This window comes from Panthera tigris, chromosome D4, assembly GCF_018350195.1.
Source record: "Panthera tigris isolate Pti1 chromosome D4, P.tigris_Pti1_mat1.1, whole genome shotgun sequence".
In the NCBI taxonomy this organism is placed as follows: Eukaryota; Metazoa; Chordata; class Mammalia; order Carnivora; family Felidae; genus Panthera; species Panthera tigris.
In genome coordinates, this window is record NC_056672.1 from 29038150 (window position 1) to 29061457 (window position 23308).

Here is a 23308-nt window from a genome sequence, read left to right on the forward strand (position 1 = left end):
TAAGTATCATGGGAAATTTAAAAATGCCTTTCACCAGCATGTTGTAGTGAAGGCAGAGCTTGTGTGCGTTGCCAGTTTTACACAAAGTGCCCATGGGTCTGACCACCTCCCATGGCCTAGAAGTGCCTCAAGGTCAGGTCTGGGCCTGCTATCTTTTCATTCCTCCTTACTGAGCAGTGACAACATAGTAATTGAGGATTATTATAAGGAAAGCAGGGACTACCACCATCCGGAACTATATATGAATTTAGTGGGGTGCCTGGGTGGCTCAGTCAGTTGAGCGTCTAACTTCAGTTCAGGTCACGATCTCACAGTCCATGGGTTCGAGCAATGCGTTGGGCTCTGTGCTGACAGCTCAGAGCCTGGAGCCTGCTTCACATTCTGTGTCTCCCTCTCTCTCTGCCTCTGCCCTGCTCACATTCTGTCTCTCAAAAATAAATAAAACAAAAAAAAAATTAAAAAGAAAAGAATTTAGCAGCTTCTATTATTTACAATGGAAAAGGGGTTAATGAACACAAAATATAGATATCATCATCTTGAACAAGGGAAGTGATCTAATTTATTCTATGAATATTTTTGTGATGGTTCTGATGGTTCAAGCCTGCAGAAGTTGACCCACCATAGCTTAGGTAGGGCTTTAATGGGCCTGACTCAGGTTCCCTGTCTTTTCAGCCAGACCTCAAAGCATGAGAGTTAGCCAGATGAAAAATGCCATTTGTGAAACAAACACATATTTTACAGTAGCATCCAAATGTGAGTGGATTAAGGAATTTCTTTGAGTCATACTGCACTTGATATGACCAGCTTTGGCAAACATTTTTTCAAAGCCCCCTCAACAAAAAAAGAAGAAAGGATATGCCTTGCTTCTCAAGTTTTCCGGACCACGCTGAAGAAAGAATGGAACCTATCTCCACAGATTTTCTTTTCTACTCTCTGGTTTGAGCTGGGCATTTTGAGTTGTAACATTGAACGTGTGCCATCTAGTGTTCATACACCGTCACTACAGCCTGCCACAGAAGGCTCCAGGCAAGAGCACCACCACTTATTAAAATGATGGGATAACTTCCTTTTAATTATTGGAAGAGAGAGATTTGTGATTTGTAAGTTACAAATCTCTACTCTCTAGGTAGAGTAACCCATGCTCCCTCATCCTTCACTGATGTGAATTTTTATCTAAAAGAGACCAACTAAAAATTCTCATAGGTAAATCCATTATGTACTCAAAAAATAGTCTGGCAGGGCCACAGTTCAACAGAAGAGATGCAAGTTATTTCTTGGCTTTGATCTCAGGCAAGTCTGTTAATCTCCTGGAGTCTCAGACCCACTGTAAATAATAACAGTTACGAACAAGTCACTGGATAAATGCCCAGAAAATACCATAAAAGTTTCTACGTATTCATAATGGAAAAATCAAACAAGAAGGGAAAAGCACACTGTATGTCTTTTTTTTTAATGTTTATTTATTTTTGAGAGAGAGAGAGAGAGAGAGAGAGAGAGCGAGTGGGGGAGGTGCAGAGAGAGAGGGAGACACAGAATCTGAAGCAGGCTCCATGCTCTGAGCTCTCAGCACAGAGCCTGATGTGGGGCTCAAACTCATGAACCATGAGATCATGACCTGGGCTGAAGTCGGATGCTTAACCAACTGAACCACCCAGGCACCCCCGCACACTGTATGTCTTAAAGTGATTCATCAAATTCGCCAAAAATTTTTCAAACTTTCGTAGATGGACAATATGCCTCTTAAGTGTTTAAGACCAAATACTGTCAAATGCCCACAGGCAGACAGATACACAGAGCCTGAAAATGCACTGATAGAAAACCAAAACCAGAAATGGTAAACAGAACCATTCCTTTTGAGAATGGTCTAACGAATCTAGAGCCACTCTATACATTTGATGCTAGTAGAAAATCATTCAACACTGATCACAGATTTCTAAATGGCAAAGGAGAGGATGATCCACTGTGTAGAACAGGGCTACTATGAAACTCAAGGGGGAGAAGAAAGGACGCTGTAACTCAATTTATTAAAAGAGAATTCGAGTTTGGACATACTTCTATTTTATGCAGTGTTTTCTATCAAAACCACTCAATCCAATGTTTTAAATGTCTCCAGAATGTGTGGAGAGAGCTGCCTGCTCTCTCCATGCCAATGGACTCTCTTAGAGTTCCTTCTGTCTAAATATTTCAGACTTTTGGTTGCTCTCAACCTGCTTCTACAACCCATTTCAGCTTTTACAACAGATAAGATGCCAGGAGGCAGGGAAGCCTTGCTGAAACAGCAGTGGCAGAGATTTTGATTTAAAAAGCAGTCTTCCTTGCTGTTCCAGAGCCGTGAACAGCTCTTTCTCATCCTCAGCCCTTACGGATGGTTTTTAAAACAAGACTCTTTACACTTCCCGAGCACATAATTTCAGGGTCAGTGAGTCCCCTCATGAAGCCTGGAGTGCTCACAGGCCAGGCATGTGTCCCAGTGACATCAAATCACAAAAGCAAACTTAAGCTGCTTTTCCTATCAAGAGAATCCTCCAAATAGAATTAAAGTCTTAATTTATGCTTCTTTGGAAGCCATAAATTTCCCTTCTGAATCTTTACAGCATCCTTGTGAGGGAAGAGGCAAACATTTAACCCTTCTGTGTCCTGGCTTATTTGTGGAAGGGGATCCTACAGTAAACACACCACAGGCCACTCTGCAACCTAGCTCGAACCCTAGCTCTGAAGCCCTACACTCCAGGGGATTATCTTTCCTGTAAAAATGAGGGAAAGAAAAACTTTCTTGGGTTCCATCTGTTTATCTGTTTTTCTCCATCCTACCAAAATCTGTTCCTTCTCAAGCTCTGCTTGCTCTTCTCCAACTGGCCTAATGATTTCCATGTTCAGATTATTTCAAATCTAGGGAAACTATGTCACCAAGAGGCCATCAATAACACGTGTTTTGCCCTTCTCTCTTCCCCTCACACCACCCCAATCCTTTCAGTGAATGTCAGAGGACTAACAGAGGATGATGATGGAGGGCTCCAGACTCTGACTTCCTCTTCCTACGGACCAGATTGTTCTGTTGGGTGTCTATCCCCTTCCCATCTCCCACAGCGATTCCAAAATGCCCTGTGTATCTCCTCTCTGCCTAGGACAGCCCATTCCCATCCCTCAACAAAACAAGGGATGACAAAGTCCACACAGAAGAAATGTGTGGCGGTGGTGTGTTCTAGTCCTGTGTCGTGGGGGGAAGGTGAGGGAGAGGCCAACTATCCTTGATGTCCAATCTGTTATTTCCATCCCAATTTATCGAGGATTATTACAAGCCACTTGTCACTTAAGAGAGGCCTGAGAACATGGAAGAACATAACTCTCATGGAAGAAATCTTTCCTCTTTTCTATCATTTTCTGATTCCTTGCGTGTGTTAGAGTATGGGGAGGAGGGGAAAAAGAGAATATAAACCAAAAAGGGATATTATAATATGATTTGAGGTAATTCACAGACAAAAGTGAATGCCTCTTAAGAAAAGGGCAGTGAGGAAACCAAAAATTCTGAAGACTTTTTCATTTATCATCCTTCATAGATATTTTTATCTAAAAAATAAAGTGGGCAAACTGCAGGTGAGAGGTCAAATGAAGTACAGGAAGCCTGGAACAGATTCTCTTTCATGGTCTATTTTAATATAGTTAACTATTTTTACTTAGGAATGGTCATTCTTTTAAAAAGAAGTGGCTGATTAGAAGCTCCCCCTTGAGTTGACCCAGTAGCCTCCAAACCCTGATAGGTGGGAACCCTTGTGTTAATATATGTATATAATTAAAGGGTGACTGTATTTATCAAAAAATAACTTTGCTCTTTTAAAAAGGGGATTCTTCATAAGATTCATTTCAATAGTAAGCTCCTTTATTGAGTTGAAAAACAATTTGGTTTTTAAAATATCTACTTATATAAAATCTTCGTATCTATTGTGTAAAATAAGGCACCTTTATAAATATGTATGTTTTATGATGCCATTTTCTTCTTTTCTACTTCCAAAATGCTAAAAAGAAGACTGCAAATATCCCTTTTACATTTCAGGACCCATTTTGTTTCAAAACACTCAAGTTTCTTTCAATAAATTTGAGCTTGGAAAAATTTTTCTTTCTTTTAAATCTTTACCAGATGTTGTTTATACTACAAGCAACTTTTTTCCATATTCCATAATGTAATTATTGTTTAATTAGTGATAAATGTATCATTTCTGGGCTTAAATAAAAACTTAAGTTTTTAAAATTTTAAATTTACCCATGCTCTCCAAGGGCGTTAAGACAAAGGGATGCCAGCTCTGGATGTTGAACAAGATCCATAAAACCTGAAGTTCTTTGTAGCCTCGCCCAGTGGACTCTATATAGTTAGCTTGTGCAGCTTGAGCAGGAAGATGGTCCCTCAACCTGAGAGCTGCTTCTTGGCTCAGTGACTAAGTGGCACTAAAACCCCAGGTCTAACACTGTGCTTTTTTTTGTTTTTTCTCTCCCTTCATTTGACTGGTCCATTGCAAAGTCCTGAACCCCCCAACAGTAAAGCAGCACTTGCAATCTGGGCCTCCTTTGCAGAGACAATGCTGGCGGGGGGTGGGGGGGTAGCGGGGTCTGGTGCCCCCCAGAGGTCAATGATGGGAAGTGCAACTACTGTACGAGATGCAGATTCTTTACTTTTCTGTTACAAGCATAAGCCACCACACTTTCAATTCGATCACTGCTAAATTCATGCGCCACATTAAAGCACTCAAAAAAGAAATGCTTAAAAAACTGCTAATGAAAAATATGGAAAAGAAAACCCTAGAACGTTGGTAAGAAGTTATTCAAGTACAGAAAACTGACATCATCTGGGATCTGGAGTTAATTCTTTAGTATAATCTTTTATTAATGGGGAACTGTGCTTGGAATTTTGTGTAAAGGAAGTTTTTCTTTTTGAAGTGGCTACAACTGCTCTTTGGAGGATGAAGACAAGAACATATTCTATCTCACATCAGGGAGGTTAACAAGGACACTGAGATACCTTCATGTTTTTTATTCTTAAGTTGTTATTAGATTAAGAATTAATTTTCCCCCCAGCTTTATTGAGGCATACTTGACAAGATAAAGAATTTTAACTGAGCTGTGAAGACTTTTGGGTAGGAGAGAATATGAGGAGTATTTTCAGATTTAAAATCCGAATAAACAAAAACAAAATGAACCCAGTCTCCCTTCCCCCTCTCCTCTCTTTCTTTCATGGGCAAATCTATCTGTGAAGATGAAGGACCAGCTCCTCTGGACCCAGCTGGAGGGGCAGGCGGCATGTGGGGTCAGCCAACAGAGGAGTAGAATGAAAGGGCATGGGAACGAGGGTACATCCCGGCCCTGGCATGCAGCAGGGCAGCCAAGCACAGTGCCACTGTGCCACCCAGCCAGCACTTTTCATTCAAATGTGGAATATAAACAATAGCTTTCTGGGCTCCACAGACAGAATTGTAACTAGAAAACATAACATCCTTCTGATTTGGGTCAGCCTTGGGAAACCAGTGTCAAAAAAAAACCCCCTGTATAATTAGCAAGTAGTTTTCACTGCTTTTGGTGACATTAGTTTTTAAGGTAGGTCTGAAGCTATAGATTATGGTCTTGAAGTGTGTATTCTGTCAAGGAAAACACAAGACCATCTGCTTTGAAAGGTGTCAGTCTGCACAGTAAATGACAAACTGAGGTTAATACTGCAATTTATTTAGGAGCCACCACATGCAGCAGGTGGCCATGAACTTGGGGCCAGCCCAACCCATGGAAGCCAAAGGGTGAGTCTCAAAAGTAAGCAGGTTTTGAAAACTTGTTTTTGTTTTGGAAGTCAAAAAGATATATATGCATTTAGAATTCAGGTAATATTAGGTTGGTGCCTGTCTTAATGGAAAATAGCAGGCTTTCCAATATACAAACTTAATGCAATCCCTATCAAAATACCAATAGCATTTTTCACAGTACTAGAACAAACAATTCTAAAACGTGTATGGATCCACAAAAGATCCTGAATAGTCAAAGCAATCTTGAAAAAGCAAAGCAAAGCAAAGCTAGAGGTATCACAATTCTGGACTTCACATTATATTACAAAGCTGTAGTGATCAAAACAATATGGTACTGGCACAAAAACAGACACATAGGTCAATGGAACAGAACAGAAAATTCAGAAATAAACCCACAATTATATGGTCAATTAATCTTTGACAAAGAAGTAAAGAATAAAACCAATGGGAAAAAGATGGTCTCTTCTATAAATGGTGTTGGGAAAACTGGACAGCTACATGCAGAAGAATGAAACTGGACCACTTTCTTATACCACACACAAAAATAAATTCAAAATGGATTAAATAATTAAATCTGAAACCTGAAAACATAAAAATTCTAGGAGAGAGTACAGGCAGTAACTTCTTTGACATTGACTACAGCAACTTCTAGACATGCAACTTCTTTCTAGATGTCTCCTGAGGCAAGGGAAATAAAAGCAAAAATAAACTACCTGGACTACATCAAAATAAAAGGCTTTTGAACAGCAAAGGAAACAATCAACAAAACTAAAAGGCAGCCTATGGAATGGGAGAAGATATTTGGAAATGACATAACTGATAAAGAGTTAGTATCCAATTTATAAAGAACATATAAAAGTCAATACTCCAAAATGAATAATCCAATTAAAAAATGGGCTGACGACATTAACTGACATTTCTCTAAAGAAATACAGATGGCCAACAGACACATGAAAAGATACTCATCAGAGAAAAACAAATCAAACACCTCACACCTGTCAAATGGCTAAACTCAGCGACATAAGAAACAACAGGTGTTGGTAAGAATGTAGAGAAAAAGGAAGCCTTGGGCATTGTTGGGGGGTATGCAAACTGGTACAGCCACTATGGAAAACAGTATAGAGATTCCTCAAAAAGTTAAAAATAGAACTACCTTATGATCCAGCAATCACACTACTGGGTATTTACCCAAATACCAATTCAAAAAAAAAAAAACACCAATTCAAAAAAAAAAAAAAAATATATATATATATGTATATACATATATACACACAATTACACACACACACACACACACACACACACACATATATATACAATGGAATATATTCTATTCAGCCATAAAAAAGAATGAAAGCTTGCCTTTGCAATGGCATGGATGGAGATAGAATAATGCTTAATGTATAATGTCAGAGAAAGACAAATAACATATAATTGCACTCATATGTGGATTTCAGAAACCAAACAAGCAAAGAGGGAAAAAAATGAGAGAATGAGAAAAAAAATTAAAAAACAGACTCTTAACTCTAGAGAACTGATGACTACCAGAGGGGAGGTGGGTGGGGGATGAGTTAAAGAGGTGATAGGGATTAAGGAGTATACTTGTGATGAGCACAGGGTGATATATGGAAGTGTTGAATCATTATATTGTACACCTGAAACTAATATTAATACTGTCTATTAACTACCTAGCATTAAAGTAGAAACTTGAGCACCTGGGTGGTTCAGTTGGTTAAGCCTCCAGCTTTGGCACAGGTCATGATCTCGCAGTTCGTGGGTTTGAGCTCCACATCGGGCTCTGGGCTGACAGCTCTGGGCCTGGAGCCTGCTTTGGATTCTGTGTCTCCCTCTCTCTCTGCCCCTCCCTCACTCGTACTCTGTCTCTCTCTCTTGGAAATAAACAAACATTAAAAAAAATTTTTTTTTAATAAAAACTTAAAATAATAAAAAATGAACTACCAAAAAAAAAAAAAAAAGGAGAAAAGAAAATACCAAGCTTTCAAGTCACCGAGAGGCCAAAGAACATTTGGGGAGATCATTTCCCTTTGTACAACCTGTACCACACTTTTATCTTTTGTTTTTGCAACATCTTGTAACTATAGAATTTCCAGGGCTATTTCTGGACAGTCCCAAAAGATGGAAACATAATTAACAGTGCTCCATATAAAATACAAGTTACGTAGACCATCACACTTTAATTACTCTCAGAATCCAACCCTAATGTAATAGGCATCAAGTTTCTTCTGGAGGCAAACACAGCAGGACCCTGCTAGCAGAGTCTAGGAGATCTCTCTGATACTTCTGCATGGCCTTGTCACTGCACGGAGATACATGCTGTGATAAACGAATGAGATGATGCAATTAGGAAGCAGGTTCTTCAGGTTACCCTTCTAATCACTCAGTCACGTCATAGCCATCTTCCAGCCTGCCTGGTTTTCTAGCACTGCAGCCCCAGGATGCCTGAGGAGAACAGCCCACGCCAACCAGGGACTTGCAACTCTGCACTGTAATTACCTCCTTGAACGATAAAGCATACAGAGGTCACATCCTGCCAATGCCACAATAAATTAAACCAAATAACACCCTCTGGAATCCTCCTCTGACCATAATGGAAGCTCTGAAATCTACACACATGATCCTGATAAATACTTTTGTAGATCAACGGCCTTCGAAGCTGTCTGCCTAGGGGAGATCAAACTATAAAAGTTGGAGACTTGAAGGCTGTGTAAGGGCACTGTCTTGTGGGGGGTGCCTGCTTCCTGGCTCTCAAGCCTGAGGGCCCAGGTATAAAGGACATGGGGGAGGTTCAGAGAAGAACCACAGGACCAATGAAGGGCCGCAGAATCAAACCAACTCAGAATGTTGATAGAACTGGAATTTATCTACAGGGAGAGGATCTAAAGACAATTTAATAAGGACCCTGACAGCAAGGAAATAACTCAGGTACTATATTTTGCCACGGAAAAAGGACTAGAGAAAATTAAATTATACCATCACATTTACGTTAAAAATAGAAATAGAGATTTACCTGATAATAAAAGTAATGTTTGAAATGGGCTATATAAACAAACACCTTTGTTCATTTTGAATTTTACTATAATTATTATTATGTAAGGTGCATTCTTATTTCTCACCTAGTAAGGTACTATGCAACTCTTTTGAATGGTGAGGTCAAGCAGTCATTTTCCTAAAAACAAAAAACCTCTCTGCTGCTCTCTTAGTCTTCTGTCCCTATCTTCCTTCCTTCCTCCCTTCCTTACTTTTTTTTTCCTGTCAAACACTGCAAACTTCAAATCAGCTGGGTTCAGTTTGTGCCACTTAACTTACAGGTCCATGGCCAACGGTGACTATAGCACCATCCACAGTCACCTGGGAGGCCCCAGAACGTGAAGGCAGAAAGAAGCCTATGGAGTAAGAGAGAAAGCCTGGACAGTTACATATAAGAGCTGGGGGTACCTACAAGGAACAATGGACATAGGAAGAAGGCAACTGTTTCAATTAGGATTCCCTAACACAGCCTCCAATTTGAAAGAGAAAGAAAACAGGACGTTCCAACTGAATTATAAAAAATAGAAGGTGTCTGGGAGGTGGCATTGTGGAAACTGAGCCAACCTCAGAGCTTCCCCCTTCCGAAGTCTCAGCTCAAGTGGGGAGGTGAATACACTCTCCTGCCAGTTTTCTTGCCCCCAACTGAAGATCTGACTTCCCCATCTCTGAACTAATTTTCTCCGTCTGTACAGCAGGAAGAAAATCTCTGTGCCCTATCTTCCCCAGGTTATGACAGCTAATGAGAAAGCATGTTAGAAACCACAGGTGTTCTGGTAAAACAGAGGCACAGGGAGCAAGGCACCTCCCTTAGTTTTTGACTGGTTTTTTCAGGCAGCATTGGTCTTTATTCCTGCTCTTACAAAAATGCACATAAATTCCACAGAGTTGCCTCCTACAAAAAGAAAACAGCCCCACCCCTCAGGTTCTGGGGGCTGCCTGTGAACCCTGCCACCTAACACTGGATTAGGCAATGAGGCCATTCCATTTGGCCCACTGAGCCCCCAAATTCCCAGGCCCAAGAAGTCCCAGGTACAAGGGAGGATAGGCGAGCCACATCGGGGGAGGAGGGTTCAAGGCTGGAAGGCTTATACCAAAAGAAAACTTACAGAATTCTTCCTTGTTTTTGTTGCTTTAATATTTCTTCTAGGGTTTTGTTTTATTCCTCCTCTCATTCATAAGATCTTCATTTTTTAAAACTAACTTTTCATATGGAAATAAGAAATATTGTTTGAAAACAGTGTGCTCTAATATCAATTCTTGTGAATATGCAATAGAAGGTGCATCAGTCAAGTAAATCTAGAAGCCCCCATTTTCAATACATGCTCCAAGTATGCAGAAAAGCCCGGCCACTGGTATTTCTACAACAAAATGCAGATACATTAAAATTCTGTTTACATTTCTCCTTGCTTTGAGAAAAAGAGATGATACCCAGCATCCTCTTTAAGGAGTTTTCTCCTAATCAAAGCCCAGCACGTACCAGCAATGAATCTTTCAAAAAGCATTCGATCCTTCTCAGGAAATTTCTCTCACTGGAGATTAGCTTTTCAAAAAGATGCAGTGTTGCTTTTTCAAGGCTGGGAAGGTGCCGAAGCCAGAGGCAGATGACAGCTGATGTGGGGAGAGAAATCTTCTTCCTTTCAGCAAAAAACAAACAAAATTTTAAACAGAAAAGGGTTACTGAGAAAACAAGACTGAGAGAGATCAAAATGCAGTCACGAATCCAGCTTGTGAATCTTTTCATCATGGTCAGCAGCAGTTAATATTTATAGTATCCATGAAATTCACCAAGTGTCCATTTGCAAAATAATGTGAATTTGCTTCCAATTCAACTCAAGAAATCAGAGAAATGCTCAAAGGAAAAAAAATGCTTTCAAAAAGGATAAACAAATATCAGTGATGGAAGAAAGTGATAAAAAATAAGATGGAAAAAGGCCTTGAGGTATACATCCCTAATTTAAAAAAAAAGTTATGTTTGGAAGACATTTGTTGGGATGAGCACTGGGTGTTATACGTAGGGGATGAATCACTGGATTCTACTCCTGAATCATTATTGCACTATATGCCAATGAACTTGGGTGTAAATTAAAAAAAAAAATTATGTTTTAAAGTACATCATAAAGATTTAATATGTGTAATCAGACCTGGGTTTGAGTCCCAGAGCTACCACCGACTAACTGGATGGCTTTTGAGAAAATTATTTAACCTCCAAACCTCAGCTTACTCATCTGTAAAATGGGCCTATCTCCCTCATAGTGTTCTCAGAGGTATCAAATGCAGTAATTATACATGTACGAAGATTAGCACAATGCTTGACATCTAGTAAACGTTCAGTAACTGTATTTGCAAATCTGTTGCTTGAAAGTTAAAAAAATTTTTTCCTTTAGTAACAATTTCATATATGGTGGTTATCACCAGGTAGATCCAGAGTTGATCCCTACCATGGTACTCTGCGCCCTGAACATTTTGTGGAGCTGTGTTTCCATAGAAGAAGGTATGTGGAGGTTCCTCCTGTGTCAGGTCGGTGAATCAGGGGTTCTACCTCCTGGGAGGTAGAGTGAGGAGACACCTGTCTAACTCTGAGCCACTGGTGGCCGTCCCCACAGGGCCCTCCCTGTGAACAGTGGGCCTGTTCTGGCCTGGTGAGACTTCTCTTTCTTCTTTCAGCCCTACTTTCCCAAGGAAGGCCTCCTGCCTCTTCACCTGCAGCACCACAGACAGCAGAGTGCTTTCCAGGTTCTGCCAAAGATGTTTACTGCCTTTAGTAAGAAAAACAAAAGCTGAGGGCACAAAGCCTCCTTATTACCCAAAAACCCCTTCAGGGCTTTCCCTTCACCATGGCTTCTGGGCCATTTCTCTGCAGGAGCTGGCGTGAAGCCCAGGGAATGGGTGCAGGAGCAGGAAATGAATAGGCGGAGTCACGGTGCAATTTCTCGTGATTTCTCTTTTTTCTTCTCCCTCAGCATAACTCCTGCAGACCTCTGTCCTGGATTAACTCTGGGGCAAGGCTAGACAAAGCTGATGAGTTGGAACAAGTCTCACAGAAGCAAACAGAGGGCAGGATAAAGGCCCCCCTCTGACTCTCTGATCTCACATTCTCACCCTGAGCTTCAACTCTTCTGGGAAGTCCCGCTGGACCCCTTTCCCCCATCTCCCCACGCCTGGCAAAGAACAACTGCCATGGTGCCCCCACCCCTGCATCACCTGGCACATCTGGGGGCCACACCATGGATGCCACCGGTGCTCTAGGTTGCAATTCCCATGCCACCTCCCCTGTTATACTCAATGGCAAGGAGATGGTGGTCATTCACTCAAGGAAGATGACGGAACACTTCTGTGTGCCAGGTACAGGCCAGAAAACTGGGAACAAAACAGACTAGGTCTGTTTTGGGGCCCGGTGGGAGGTACACATCACATACACACACCAAAACTGAGAAAAAGGCATTAAGAAAAAGGACAGGCTGAGGTAAAACAGAATAAGAGAAGTGTCCCAATTTAGATTGGGTGTTCAGGGATCGCCTCTCCAGCTGAGCTGAGATTAGCTAGGTGAAGAATAGCCGGAAGGGCATTCCAGCTGGGGGAATGGCAGCTGTGATGGTCCCGAGACAGGGAAGAGCAAGGTCAGAAGAAGAGAGAAACCCCAGAGTGCAAAGGTGAGGTGGCCTGTGATGAGGCGGTACCAAAGGAAGGAAGGCTCTGGGATTCTATTCAGTGATTATTCTGGCCTGAAGGACTTTACACAGAGGAGTGCCAGGATGTGAGTTACAATCAAAGATCACTCCAGCTGCAGCACAGAGAACGGAGTGCGGGACTAGAATGGGTGGAGGGAGCCCAGGGGGAGCTGGTAGCTGGCGTGACCCAGGTGGCAGTGGAGAAGTGAAGAGTATCTGGAATGTATTTTAGCAGTAACATCAAGAGGAACTGGCAATGAATTTGATGAGAGGTGGTGAAGGTGAGGTAGGAATCAAAGTTGTCCCAGGTTTCCTGAGCAACGAGCTGGAAGGATCTAGCGTTACTCCAATGGAAAGAAGGAAAGAGAAGATTTGTGAAGGATTTATTAAGAGCTCAGTTTGGGGTGTACGAATTTACTTGTTTTTTAAATGTTTATTTTTGAGGGAGAGAGAGAGAGAGAGCATGAGCAGGGGAGGGGCTGAAAGAGAGGGAGACACAGAATCTGAAGCAGGCTCCAGGGTCCAAGCTGTCAGCACAGAACCCGACATTGGGCTTGAACTCGCCAACTGGGAGATCATGACCTGAGCTAAAGTCGGATGCTTAACTGACTGAGCCACCCAGGTGCCCCATTTTTTTAAATTTATTTTTTAATAGAATTTAGAATATCTGAGGAGCGCTCAAAAAAGAGGGATAAAGTAGGCCCTTGAATATCCAAGTTCAAAGTTCTGGGGAGCTATCTGGGCTGAAGATACATATTAAGGAACCGTCAGCCAGCATGGAGTGACACAAGAGTGGAGAACTCCAAGGGCCCATTGGGGAACTCCATCGGGGAAGAAGAGGGCCCAGGTCTGTGCCCTGAGCAGTGACAACAGGTAGATAAGGAGGAGTTGCAGACGGAGGAGGTAGGAGATACACAAGCAGAGAATAATGTCATCCAGGAAGAGAAGGAAGGTCTGGCTCTGATCAGCACTGCTGAGACTGAGGACATGGGAGGGGAGGGAACCACACGCATTGCACTGGACAGGCCCCCTCTGACTTCCCCAAGGTCATGGTTTTGATAGAAGCCAAGAGCAGTCAATGAGAGAGGATGGAAGTGCAGCCATTACTGGCGACAGGTCTTCAGAGGGACAGCTGTGACAGAAGCAACACCAGGAGGCTGCACAGAGGTGTAGTGTGCGGGACAGCAGAGCTGACTGGTAAGCCAGATGCAGAGGAACAGGAGAGGCTTAAAGACTGGTAGCCACCATTTATTAAGCATTCACCTGAAACCATGCTAAGTATGTTAACTGTAGTTTAATCCTACAAAACAGGTACCATTATTATCCTTATTTTACAGAAAAGGCTACTGAAGTTGGAGAGAGACCAAGGACTCACAGCTACAATCTGAACCCAGGAGGTCTGATGCTGGAGCTGGTTGTCTACCTAAGGTTATACACGAGCCTCTCCACTCTGCAGACTGAAGAGTGGAGGTGCTGCTTGGAACAGGGGCCCGGGCCCAGGGGAGCAAGCAGATGGACTTCCCATGTAAGCCAGATGCCCAGATGCCTGGACCCTGTGTTCACTCCCTCCAGTATTTAGGGAAGTCTTTTCAAAGTCTAGGCTGTCAGCCAGTTTTAGTCACATTAGTAGACCCTTGGGAGTGGTTTCCATCCAGCTTTCTAAAGTAGAACACTACTGGGCAGGGGCTAAGGGTATCTGTAGCCTCTGTCATGGAGCCAGGAAGCCCCCAAGAGGCAGGAAACTCTGAGGTGCAGAGGGAATATGGCTGCTCAGTGGCTCCTCCCTTCCCAAACAGCAGGGATGTCTTTTGACCTGCATTCACCACATGTTATCTTTTTTCAGGATCCATATGAAATAATTATGTACATCATTAGAGAAGTTTCTCACTTCAGTGACAGTTTTCAGGCAGCACCATTCCTAGGCTCTCAGAGCAGCTGTGTGCATTAAATGTGATTTTTACCATCAGGTCACAGTGGCTGAGTGATGCCTGGCAGCACAAAGGTAGGAGCTGTTGGGAATGAGCAGTAGATAAACATGAACACATGTAACAAGGAAACTAGGGTAAAATGGTAGTTCCACCAAATATCTGAAATAAAAGACATTGCTTAAAAATTTATATAAGATCTGCAAAATTACACATTCAAGTCAGCAAATACATAATGCTTTTGTTCTATTCTCACAGTTTAAAAAATGTGTATGTTAACAATTATCTTTTATTGCCTCTGATTCAGACTACACTCGATTATTTGCTGTGAATTATTAAATTTATGGACCTGTTTAATATTTGAATGAAAACAATCTATTTTGCCCCCCAAACACCAGAAAATAACTTTTTATAATCAATACTGGTTGCAGAAATCACCAAATCAATATGATCTTAATATATTTGCATAACAGAATTTGACTGGACCAACATATTCAGATTACATAAAATGTTCTAAAAGTGTACCAGGTTGGTTTTGAAATAAAAAAGGCAAATTACATTATATGTCAATTATATCTCAATAAAACCAGGGGGTAAAGGCAAATTACCAAAGAAGAAATGCAAAAGGCCAATAAAAATACGGAGATTTCAACCTTGTTAATAGTAAAGAAAGGTAAACTAACATAGCTATCATTTTCATCCTCACACATCAGTAAAGTTTCAAAGAATGGCATCCATGCTGAAGTAGGTACAGGGGACATATGTTCTCAGAGGTGAGACAGGGAATGGTTTTGTTCATTTGGTTGTGTCATACCACATAATGAACTGTGAAACAGACATCTTCCTGGCCTTCATAACCATACTTTTGTGACTCTGCCTGGCAGAAATAAAAGCATCACTGGGAGGATATTCACTGCAGCAGTACTATAAAAACAAAATTAAAAACAGTTTGAATGCATCCGTTGACAAGCAGCTGAATAAATTAAGGTCCATTCATATCAGGGAATATGTTCCTATTTTATAAAAATGAGCTGGATCTATATCCCTTGAAGGTTATCCAAGATATATTGGTTAAAAAACAGGTTCCAGAGTCATGTGTAGGGTGTGATGCTGTTTTTGTTTTTTGTTTATATAACTACTTAAAAAAAGAGAAAAATTGTTTTATACAGATGTCTATGTCTCCAAGAGTATAAGGTATGGTTATCAGAAGTACTAGAGGGTGATAATGAGGGGATAACTAAAGTTTTCTGCATACACATCTGTACTATATTGTCTGACCAGATAAAATGAATATACGTTTCTATGGAAATTTAAGAAGCCAATATCAGTATCTAGCCTGGATACTGATCAAAATAATGGATTCAAGAAAAACATGATAAGCTAAAAACTTGGCTCTCTCAGACTTCTAGCTAATCATGGGAAGTTTTCTGCATTATAGCTATGTTTTAGGAAAATGAGATTGGGTGTTTGGGACTTATGTGTGGTACATTATAATTTTCTCATTTAAAATACGAGGAAGAGGCTCCCAGTCAGTGCTTTCATGTAGAACATCTGAGCCTTAGTAACAACTTCTGACACAAAGAAGGGAAGCCTGACAGGGCACTCTGCTGTGTCCAACATCTTCTGCTTTTAGAGTCTTCTAGATAGATGGCCCCTTGGCATTTAGAAAACTGTACTTTGTCTCTCCAAAATACTGAGACTGTTGTTTGCCCCATCTTTTCCAAAAAGAGGCAGTATAATAAAGAAATTAGTTCAGGTGCTTATTAAATAATTTTGGCTCCAAATGTTTTTTAATAGCTGTAATAAAAATAGAATGCGGAATTCAATTCTCTTCAAGAACAGTTCCTAATGAGGGCAGTGCCTGTCGGTAGGGAATGCCAGAGAGGCAAAGGGAAGGAAGAAGCTTCCTCACTCAAGACAAACATAGGCAGTATTCACCTTTCCAAACCAGAAAGAGATCAGGGCCATTTGGGTTGCCAGAGAAGCCCACAAAAATTGGGGTCAGCTTTTCTGGATAACTACTTAATTCCAAGGCACTAGAATGTATTCTTTCCCAAAGGTGTATTTCCATGAAAACTTGATCTAAGAAGCATGCCAAATTTGAGGACTGTGCCATCATCACCACTTACATGTGCAGAGAGATTACTTTTCAAAGCAAACAGCAGCAACACCAAGCAAACACAAACCCAAACACAAACCCAAACACACTGTAATGTCTATTATAAATCAGTTATCAGCAGGTTTTTATTTGAAAAGTCAACTTTTTCAATGACTAATTTTGTTATCCTATTAATGTAAAAAAAAAAAGAGGCTCTCAGGGAGTCTCAATAAATAAATAAATAGAAATGGGAGTTTTAGTTACTACTATACTTCTTTGCTACCTTTCTGTCCATGGTATTACACTAGCCTTTCATTTATATACATTCGCCTATATTATTCGACAACACTGAAAGCCTGAGTTTTCTTATCTGAGCTAAAAAAGCACATTCACAGTCGCACCGTGAGGCCAGTTGGTTCGTCAGTCCTGCATCCATTCTTCCTTTGATTTGTTCAATTGATTCATTCATTCTAGCATGTAGGAAAAAACTCTCCATCCAGTCATCAAACTTCTCAATATTTTTGAAGCAATGGATTTAGATTTACCTGAGACATCAGGTCATGCTGAATTACTTACACTCCACAGACTTATGGAAGGATTTCAGCAGCTCTCCCAGAAAGGTTTTTTGCAACCTGCAGCCGGCAGGGGGCTGTGATAGCAACACCAGGGATAGACTTGAGAAGTTAGGTTTGATTTTTAGGCTAAGAATAAGAAATTTCTTCTAGGTTATCTAAACCACAGAGAGGGACAAGCATCTGCTGTTTAAAAGAACACAGGCAGCCCATTTCTGAAAATACATGACTGTATTTGGAAGCCAAGGCCAAAGACACCCGGCCAATGGTAAAACATGAAATTCCACTGGTGTACTGTGGTAGGCAAATAGTTGGAAGTCTAAACATAGGGCAGGGTGCACTGGTCAAAGAAAGTATGTAGTTTCTAAATGACCACACAGCACATGTGGGGAACTGTTCAAGGGGCAGGGGGGGGGAGAAGAGTTGGGTGTGGGGGTGGTAATCTGCACTGACTGATTGAATCAGCCTCCCCATGGCAACATGTGGCTGGGATGCTCAGTCCATGGGAAAGTGTCCATGGAAAGGCTCCAGCCCTTACGCCACTGCTTGGGGAACTTGCTGAGCTGAAGCCATAGGAATTGGACAAGTTGAAGGCCACCCAGCATTTCTGGACTGTCTGTCCCCTTTGGATTAGCAGACACAATTTTCCAAACCAAATAAATTTTATTAGTTGCTGAGGGAGAACATGCTATCAGAAGTAAAATAAACAGCAAAGGAGTTCAGGCCCACTCATGAAGCCACTGCCCTCAGCTTTCCATCTGAGCACTGTGGGTGGAGCAAAAGTAGCTATTTTCTGAGCACGTCTCTTCCTCACCAGTAATTTCTGAAACAGCTTTGAGAGATTTCACAGGGAATACCTAGGGGCATTCTCCTCCCATTTCCCTTTAATTAAATTCTTGCTGAAAAAGGCTGAAAGTATAGGTTGCTAAGACCCTATAATTTGATGAAATGTATTACTAAATAAATCAGAAATAGAGCTGCCATGGTGAAAGACAGAGAGCATTTTACTTAAAAATAAATACTCTGAAAAACTGCTTTGGAAAATGAAAGCTGGTGGGGTAAGCCATTGGAGACTGAAGTATGAAATAGTATGAAGGGCACACACATGTGGAGCACATTTATCACATTATACAAGCTTTTAAACTGATTATTACTCAGTCTTTTACATAAATAACAAAGATAACTGATCAGACTCCTTAAGGAAACTCACTTTTTGGGTACATTTTGACAGAGGTTTAGAGTAGATAGAAAAAAAGACTGCATATTTTAACCATGAGAATTATGTTTTGACTTATTTTTCAACATCAAATAATTTAACCTTCTATCTCTTTTTCTAAGATATTACCTTAACAAATTCCTGTACTATAACATTTCATGTAAAATGAAATTAAAACTTATATTCTTACATTAATTTTTAAGAGTGATACATGAAAAACAGCATATACTCCACTGGTAACTACTTCCTTTGGGTTAACTGAAAGAATGATGATGGTTTTGAGGTGTTATTTTCCAAATATGATGATATAATAAAAATCAATTTAAAGTTGGAAAGAAGATACACTTATATAGAGCAAAAAAATCCCCCCAAGCCCCAAAACTCAATAAAACCTTGGGAGTAAAAAATGCCTAACACCTATATATGTGGAAAATATTTAAAACACTCTTTTAAGATCAAAAAGTAAATCTGAACAAACCAAAAGACGTAAGTGTTCTTGGATAGGTAGACGAAAGCCTTAATGTCAGAAAGATGTCAGTCGTCCCTCAGTTAACCTATATATTTAACATAAGCCTCCCCCAAATAACATTAGCTATCTTTCCTAAAGCTAGGCACACTGGTTTCAAAGTTTATTTAAAAGATAAAACAAGCAAGAATTGTCAGAAAAATCCTGAAAAGTAAGAGAAATGGAGAACTAGCCCTATTTTATATTAGGTATATTAGAAAGGCTCCACCATTAAAACAAAGTGGTACTGGTGTGTGAATATACTACAGGCCAAAAAAAAAAAAAAAGAGGGAGAGAATAGAAAATAACAAAATAGGCCCAAATGCACACAGAAGTTGAATGTATGATTAAGGGAGAGAGTAGTTTGCATCATTTATTACACTGGAGATGGCAGAATGCTCTATAATCTGACAGTGGGGAAAAGTAACCATATTATTTCAACAAATACTTTACAAAACAAAAACAAAGAGAAATTGGGAACCTACAGATTGAAAGAGATTTTTGAACCTATCAGCCAAATTCAGCTTTGACCTCTGATTCCAAAAGAATCAACTGTAAAAAAAAAATGGGGGACAATCAAGAGAGTTTACTGTCTGACTAAATACATGATGGTGCTAGGGGCGCCTGGTTGGCTCAGCCGGTTAAGCACCCGACTTAATTCAGGTCATGATCTCATGGTTTGTGAGTTGGAGCCCTGAGTTGGACTCTGTGCTGACAGCTCAGAGCCTGGAGCCTGCTTCAGATTCTGTGTCTCCCTCTCTCTCTGTCCCTCCCCCACTCACATTCTCTCTGTCTCCCTCCCTCCCTCTCTCAAAAAATGAATAAATGTTAAAAAAATTTTTAAAATAAATACATAATGGTGCTATGGAATTAGTATCAATTTTTAAATATAATAATGGTATTGTAGTTATATAGATTTTCATATACGGCATATGGAGACTTCCAATCTCCTGTTGTGCATGAAAGGACCTTGGAAGTGACCGCTCTGTCTTAACAACAAGTACAAAGCAAAACAGACTGAAAAATCAACAACTCTTCTTGCATCCTTAAGAGAGGGTCAGGACACAGGACAAATCTTGGCCCCCAAGACTGGAAAGACAGATAAGCAAATACAGGAAATTGTGACTTACTGGAGTAGAGATCCACAAGTGGTAACTGCCATGGGAACCAGTGCCCAGGTAGGAAAACCTGAGTTGTAATTAGTGAGTGGTTGGAGGCCCAGTGTGGATAACTCAAGAGTTAAACATTCCAGTGGGATCCAGTTATGGAAGTGTCCCACAAAATTATGAAACTTAGGAGCTTAACCAGGTCCTCACAGTAAACAGTGGGAGTAATTCCACTTCTACTTTAGGTTTTGAATACAATAGAGCACTCCATTCTTAAATTGTTTTCTTTTAACGTTTATTCATTTTTGAGAGACAGAGACAGAGAATGAGTGGGGAAGGGGCAGAGAGAGGGAGACACATAATCTGAAGCAGGTTCCAGGCTCTGAGTGTTAGCACAGAGCCCAATGTGGGGCTTGAACCCACGAACTGTGAGATCATGACCTGAGCTGAAGTCGGACGCTCAACTGACTGAGCAACCCGGGCACCCCTAGAGCACTCCGTTCTTAACAAGGCCTGCCTTCAAGGGAAACTAGTTAATCAGAGCCTAACCTCATATGGTATTATCAGAACCTAACAGACCTAGGGGAAGGCAAATAACCAATTCCAGTCAGCTCTGGACATCTAAGTTACGTGGAGAAAAAAACCTGAGGAATCTCATGAAGTTCACAGTCCAGAGGCATAAGCTCACTAAAAGACTGAGACCTAATTAAAAGACTATAGAACACTTCCCCTCCTCTCATATCTCACCACCAAAATACAAAAGCCTATTCACAGCAGTTACTATTACCTAGCATATCTAGCTATCAAGAAAACAATTACAAGGCATAGCAAAAGGAAAACAACAACAACAACAACACAGTTTAAGAGACAAGGCAATAATTATAACCAGACATGCAGAGATGTTAGAATTATTAGACTGGGAATTAAAAGCAACTATGATTAATATGCTAAGAGCACTAATGTATAGACAGCATGTAAGAACAGATGGGCAATGTAAGCAGAGAGAAGGGAATCTTTAAAAAAAAGTAGTATTAGAAATCACTAACAGAAATGAAAACACTAACAGAGATGAAGAATGCTTTTGGTGGGCTAAATAGTGGACTGGCTGAGGAAAAAATGTCTGAGCTAGAGGATATATCCATGGGAACCTTAAAAACAAAAAAAACCCCAAAAAACCAAAAACAACAACAAAAATACCCGAAAAAACAAGAAACAAAGATTGAAAAAAACAGAACAGAATATTCAAGGAATGTGGGACAACTACAAAAAATATATGTGTAATTGATGTACTAGAAGGAAAAGAGGGAGAGAGAAAAACAAAAAAATTTTGAAAAATGATGGAGAAATTTCCCAAATTAATGTCAGATACCAAATCACTATTCCAGGAAGCCCAGAGAATACCAAGTGGGATAAATGCCAAAAACTGCTCCTAAGCATATCACTTTGAAACTACAAAAAAAAAAAAAAAGAAAAAAAATCAAAGATAAAACGTCCTGAAAGAAGCCAGAGGGAAAATACATCTTAACTATAGAGAAAACAGATAGGATTATATCCAACTTCTCAGAAACCATGCAAGCAAGAAGAGTAGACTGAAATATTTAAAGGGTTGTGAGAAAAAAAAAAACAAAACACAATCTAAAATTCTGTACCCTGTGAAATTATTCTTTAAAAGTGAAGGAGAGGGGCGCCTGGGTGGCTCAGTCGGTTAAGTGGCCGACTTCGGCTCAGGTCATGATCTTGCGGTCCATGAGTTCGAGCCCCACATCGGGTTCCATGCTGACAGCTCAGAGCCTGGAGCCTGTTTCAGATTCTGTGTCTCCCTCTCTCTGACCCTCCCCCGTTCATGCTCTGTCTCTCTCTGTCTCAAAAATAAATAAAAATGTTAAGAAAAAAATTAAAAAAAAAAAAAAGTGAAGGAGAGGGGCACCTGGGTGGCTCAGTTGGTTGAGTGACCAACTGTTGATTTTGGCTCAGGTCATGATCTTGTGGTTTGTGAGTTCAAACCTCACATTGGGCTCTGTACTGACAGTGTAGAGCCTGCTTGGGATTCATTCTCTCTCTGTCTCCCTGTCCCTCTCCGCCCCTCCCCTGCTCCCACCCTCTCCCTCTGTATGAATGAGTGAATGAATGACATGACACAAAAACAGATGCTCAGATCAATGGAACAGAATAAAAAATCCAGAAATGGACCCACAAACATATGGCCAACTAATTTTTGACAAAGCAGAAAGACTATCCAATGGAATAAAGACAGTCTCTTCAGCAAGTGGTACTGGGAAAACTGGACAGAGACATGAAGAAGAATGAACCTGGACCACTTTCTTAAACCATACACAAAAATAAACTCAAAATGGATGAAAGACCTCAATGTAAGACAGGAAGCCATCAAAATCCTCGAGGAAAAAACAGGCAAAAAACTCTTTGATCTTGCCCGCAGCAACTTCTTACTCAACACATCTCCGGAGGCAAGGGAACCAAAAGCAAAAATGAACTACTGGGACCTCATCAAAATAAAAAGTTTCGCACAGCGAAGGAAACAATCAGCAAACCTAAAAGGCAACCGACAGAATGGGAGAAGATATTTGCAAACGACGTATCAGATAAAGGGTTAGTATCCAAAATCTACAAAGGACTTATCAAACTCAACACATAGTAATCCAGTGAAACAAATAATCCAGTGAAGAAATAGGCAAAAGACATGAACAGACTCTTCTCCAAAGAAGACATCCAGATGGCCAACAGATACATGAAAAAATGCTCAACATTACGTATCTTCAGGGAAATACAAATCAAAACCACAATGAGATACCACCTCACACCTGTCAGAATGGCTAACATTAACAACTCAGGCAACAAGAGATCTTGATGAGGATGTGGAGAAAGAGGATCTCTTTTGCACTGCTGGTGGGAATGCAAACTGGTGCAGCCACTCTGGAAAACACTATGGAGGTTCCTCAAAAAATTAAAAATAGAACTACCCTAAGACCCAGCAATTGCACTACTAAGTATTTATCCAAGGGATACAGGTATGCTGCTTCGAAGGGACACATGCATCCCAATGTTTATAGCAGCACTATCAACAATAGCCAAAGTGTGGAGAGAGACCAAATGTCCATCCATGGATGAATGGATAAAGAAGATGTGGTGTGTATATAGTGTGTATATATATGTATATATATACATATATATACACATACACACACACACACACACACACACACACACACACACACACACACACACAATGGAGTATTACCCAGAAATCAAAGAGAATGAAATCTTGCCATTTGCAACTACGTGGATGGAACTAGAAGGTATTATGCTAAGCGAAATTAGAGAAAGACAAATACCATATGATTACACTCATATGAGGACTGTAAGATACAAAAC

General features: G+C 40.5%; 1 protein-coding gene across 8 annotated transcripts in view; it reads right to left on the bottom strand.

The window, feature by feature from the left end:
- Positions 1-23308, bottom strand: part of FANCC (FA complementation group C) — a 261535-nt gene that overhangs the window by 35391 nt on the left and 202836 nt on the right. For all 8 annotated transcript variants that reach the window (XM_042964675.1, XM_042964680.1, XM_042964672.1 and 5 more), the window contains one exon: positions 10306-10462. In XM_042964675.1, coding sequence (XP_042820609.1) covers positions 10306-10462 — 157 coding nt within the window. The remainder of the gene's footprint in view (positions 1-10305; positions 10463-23308) is intronic.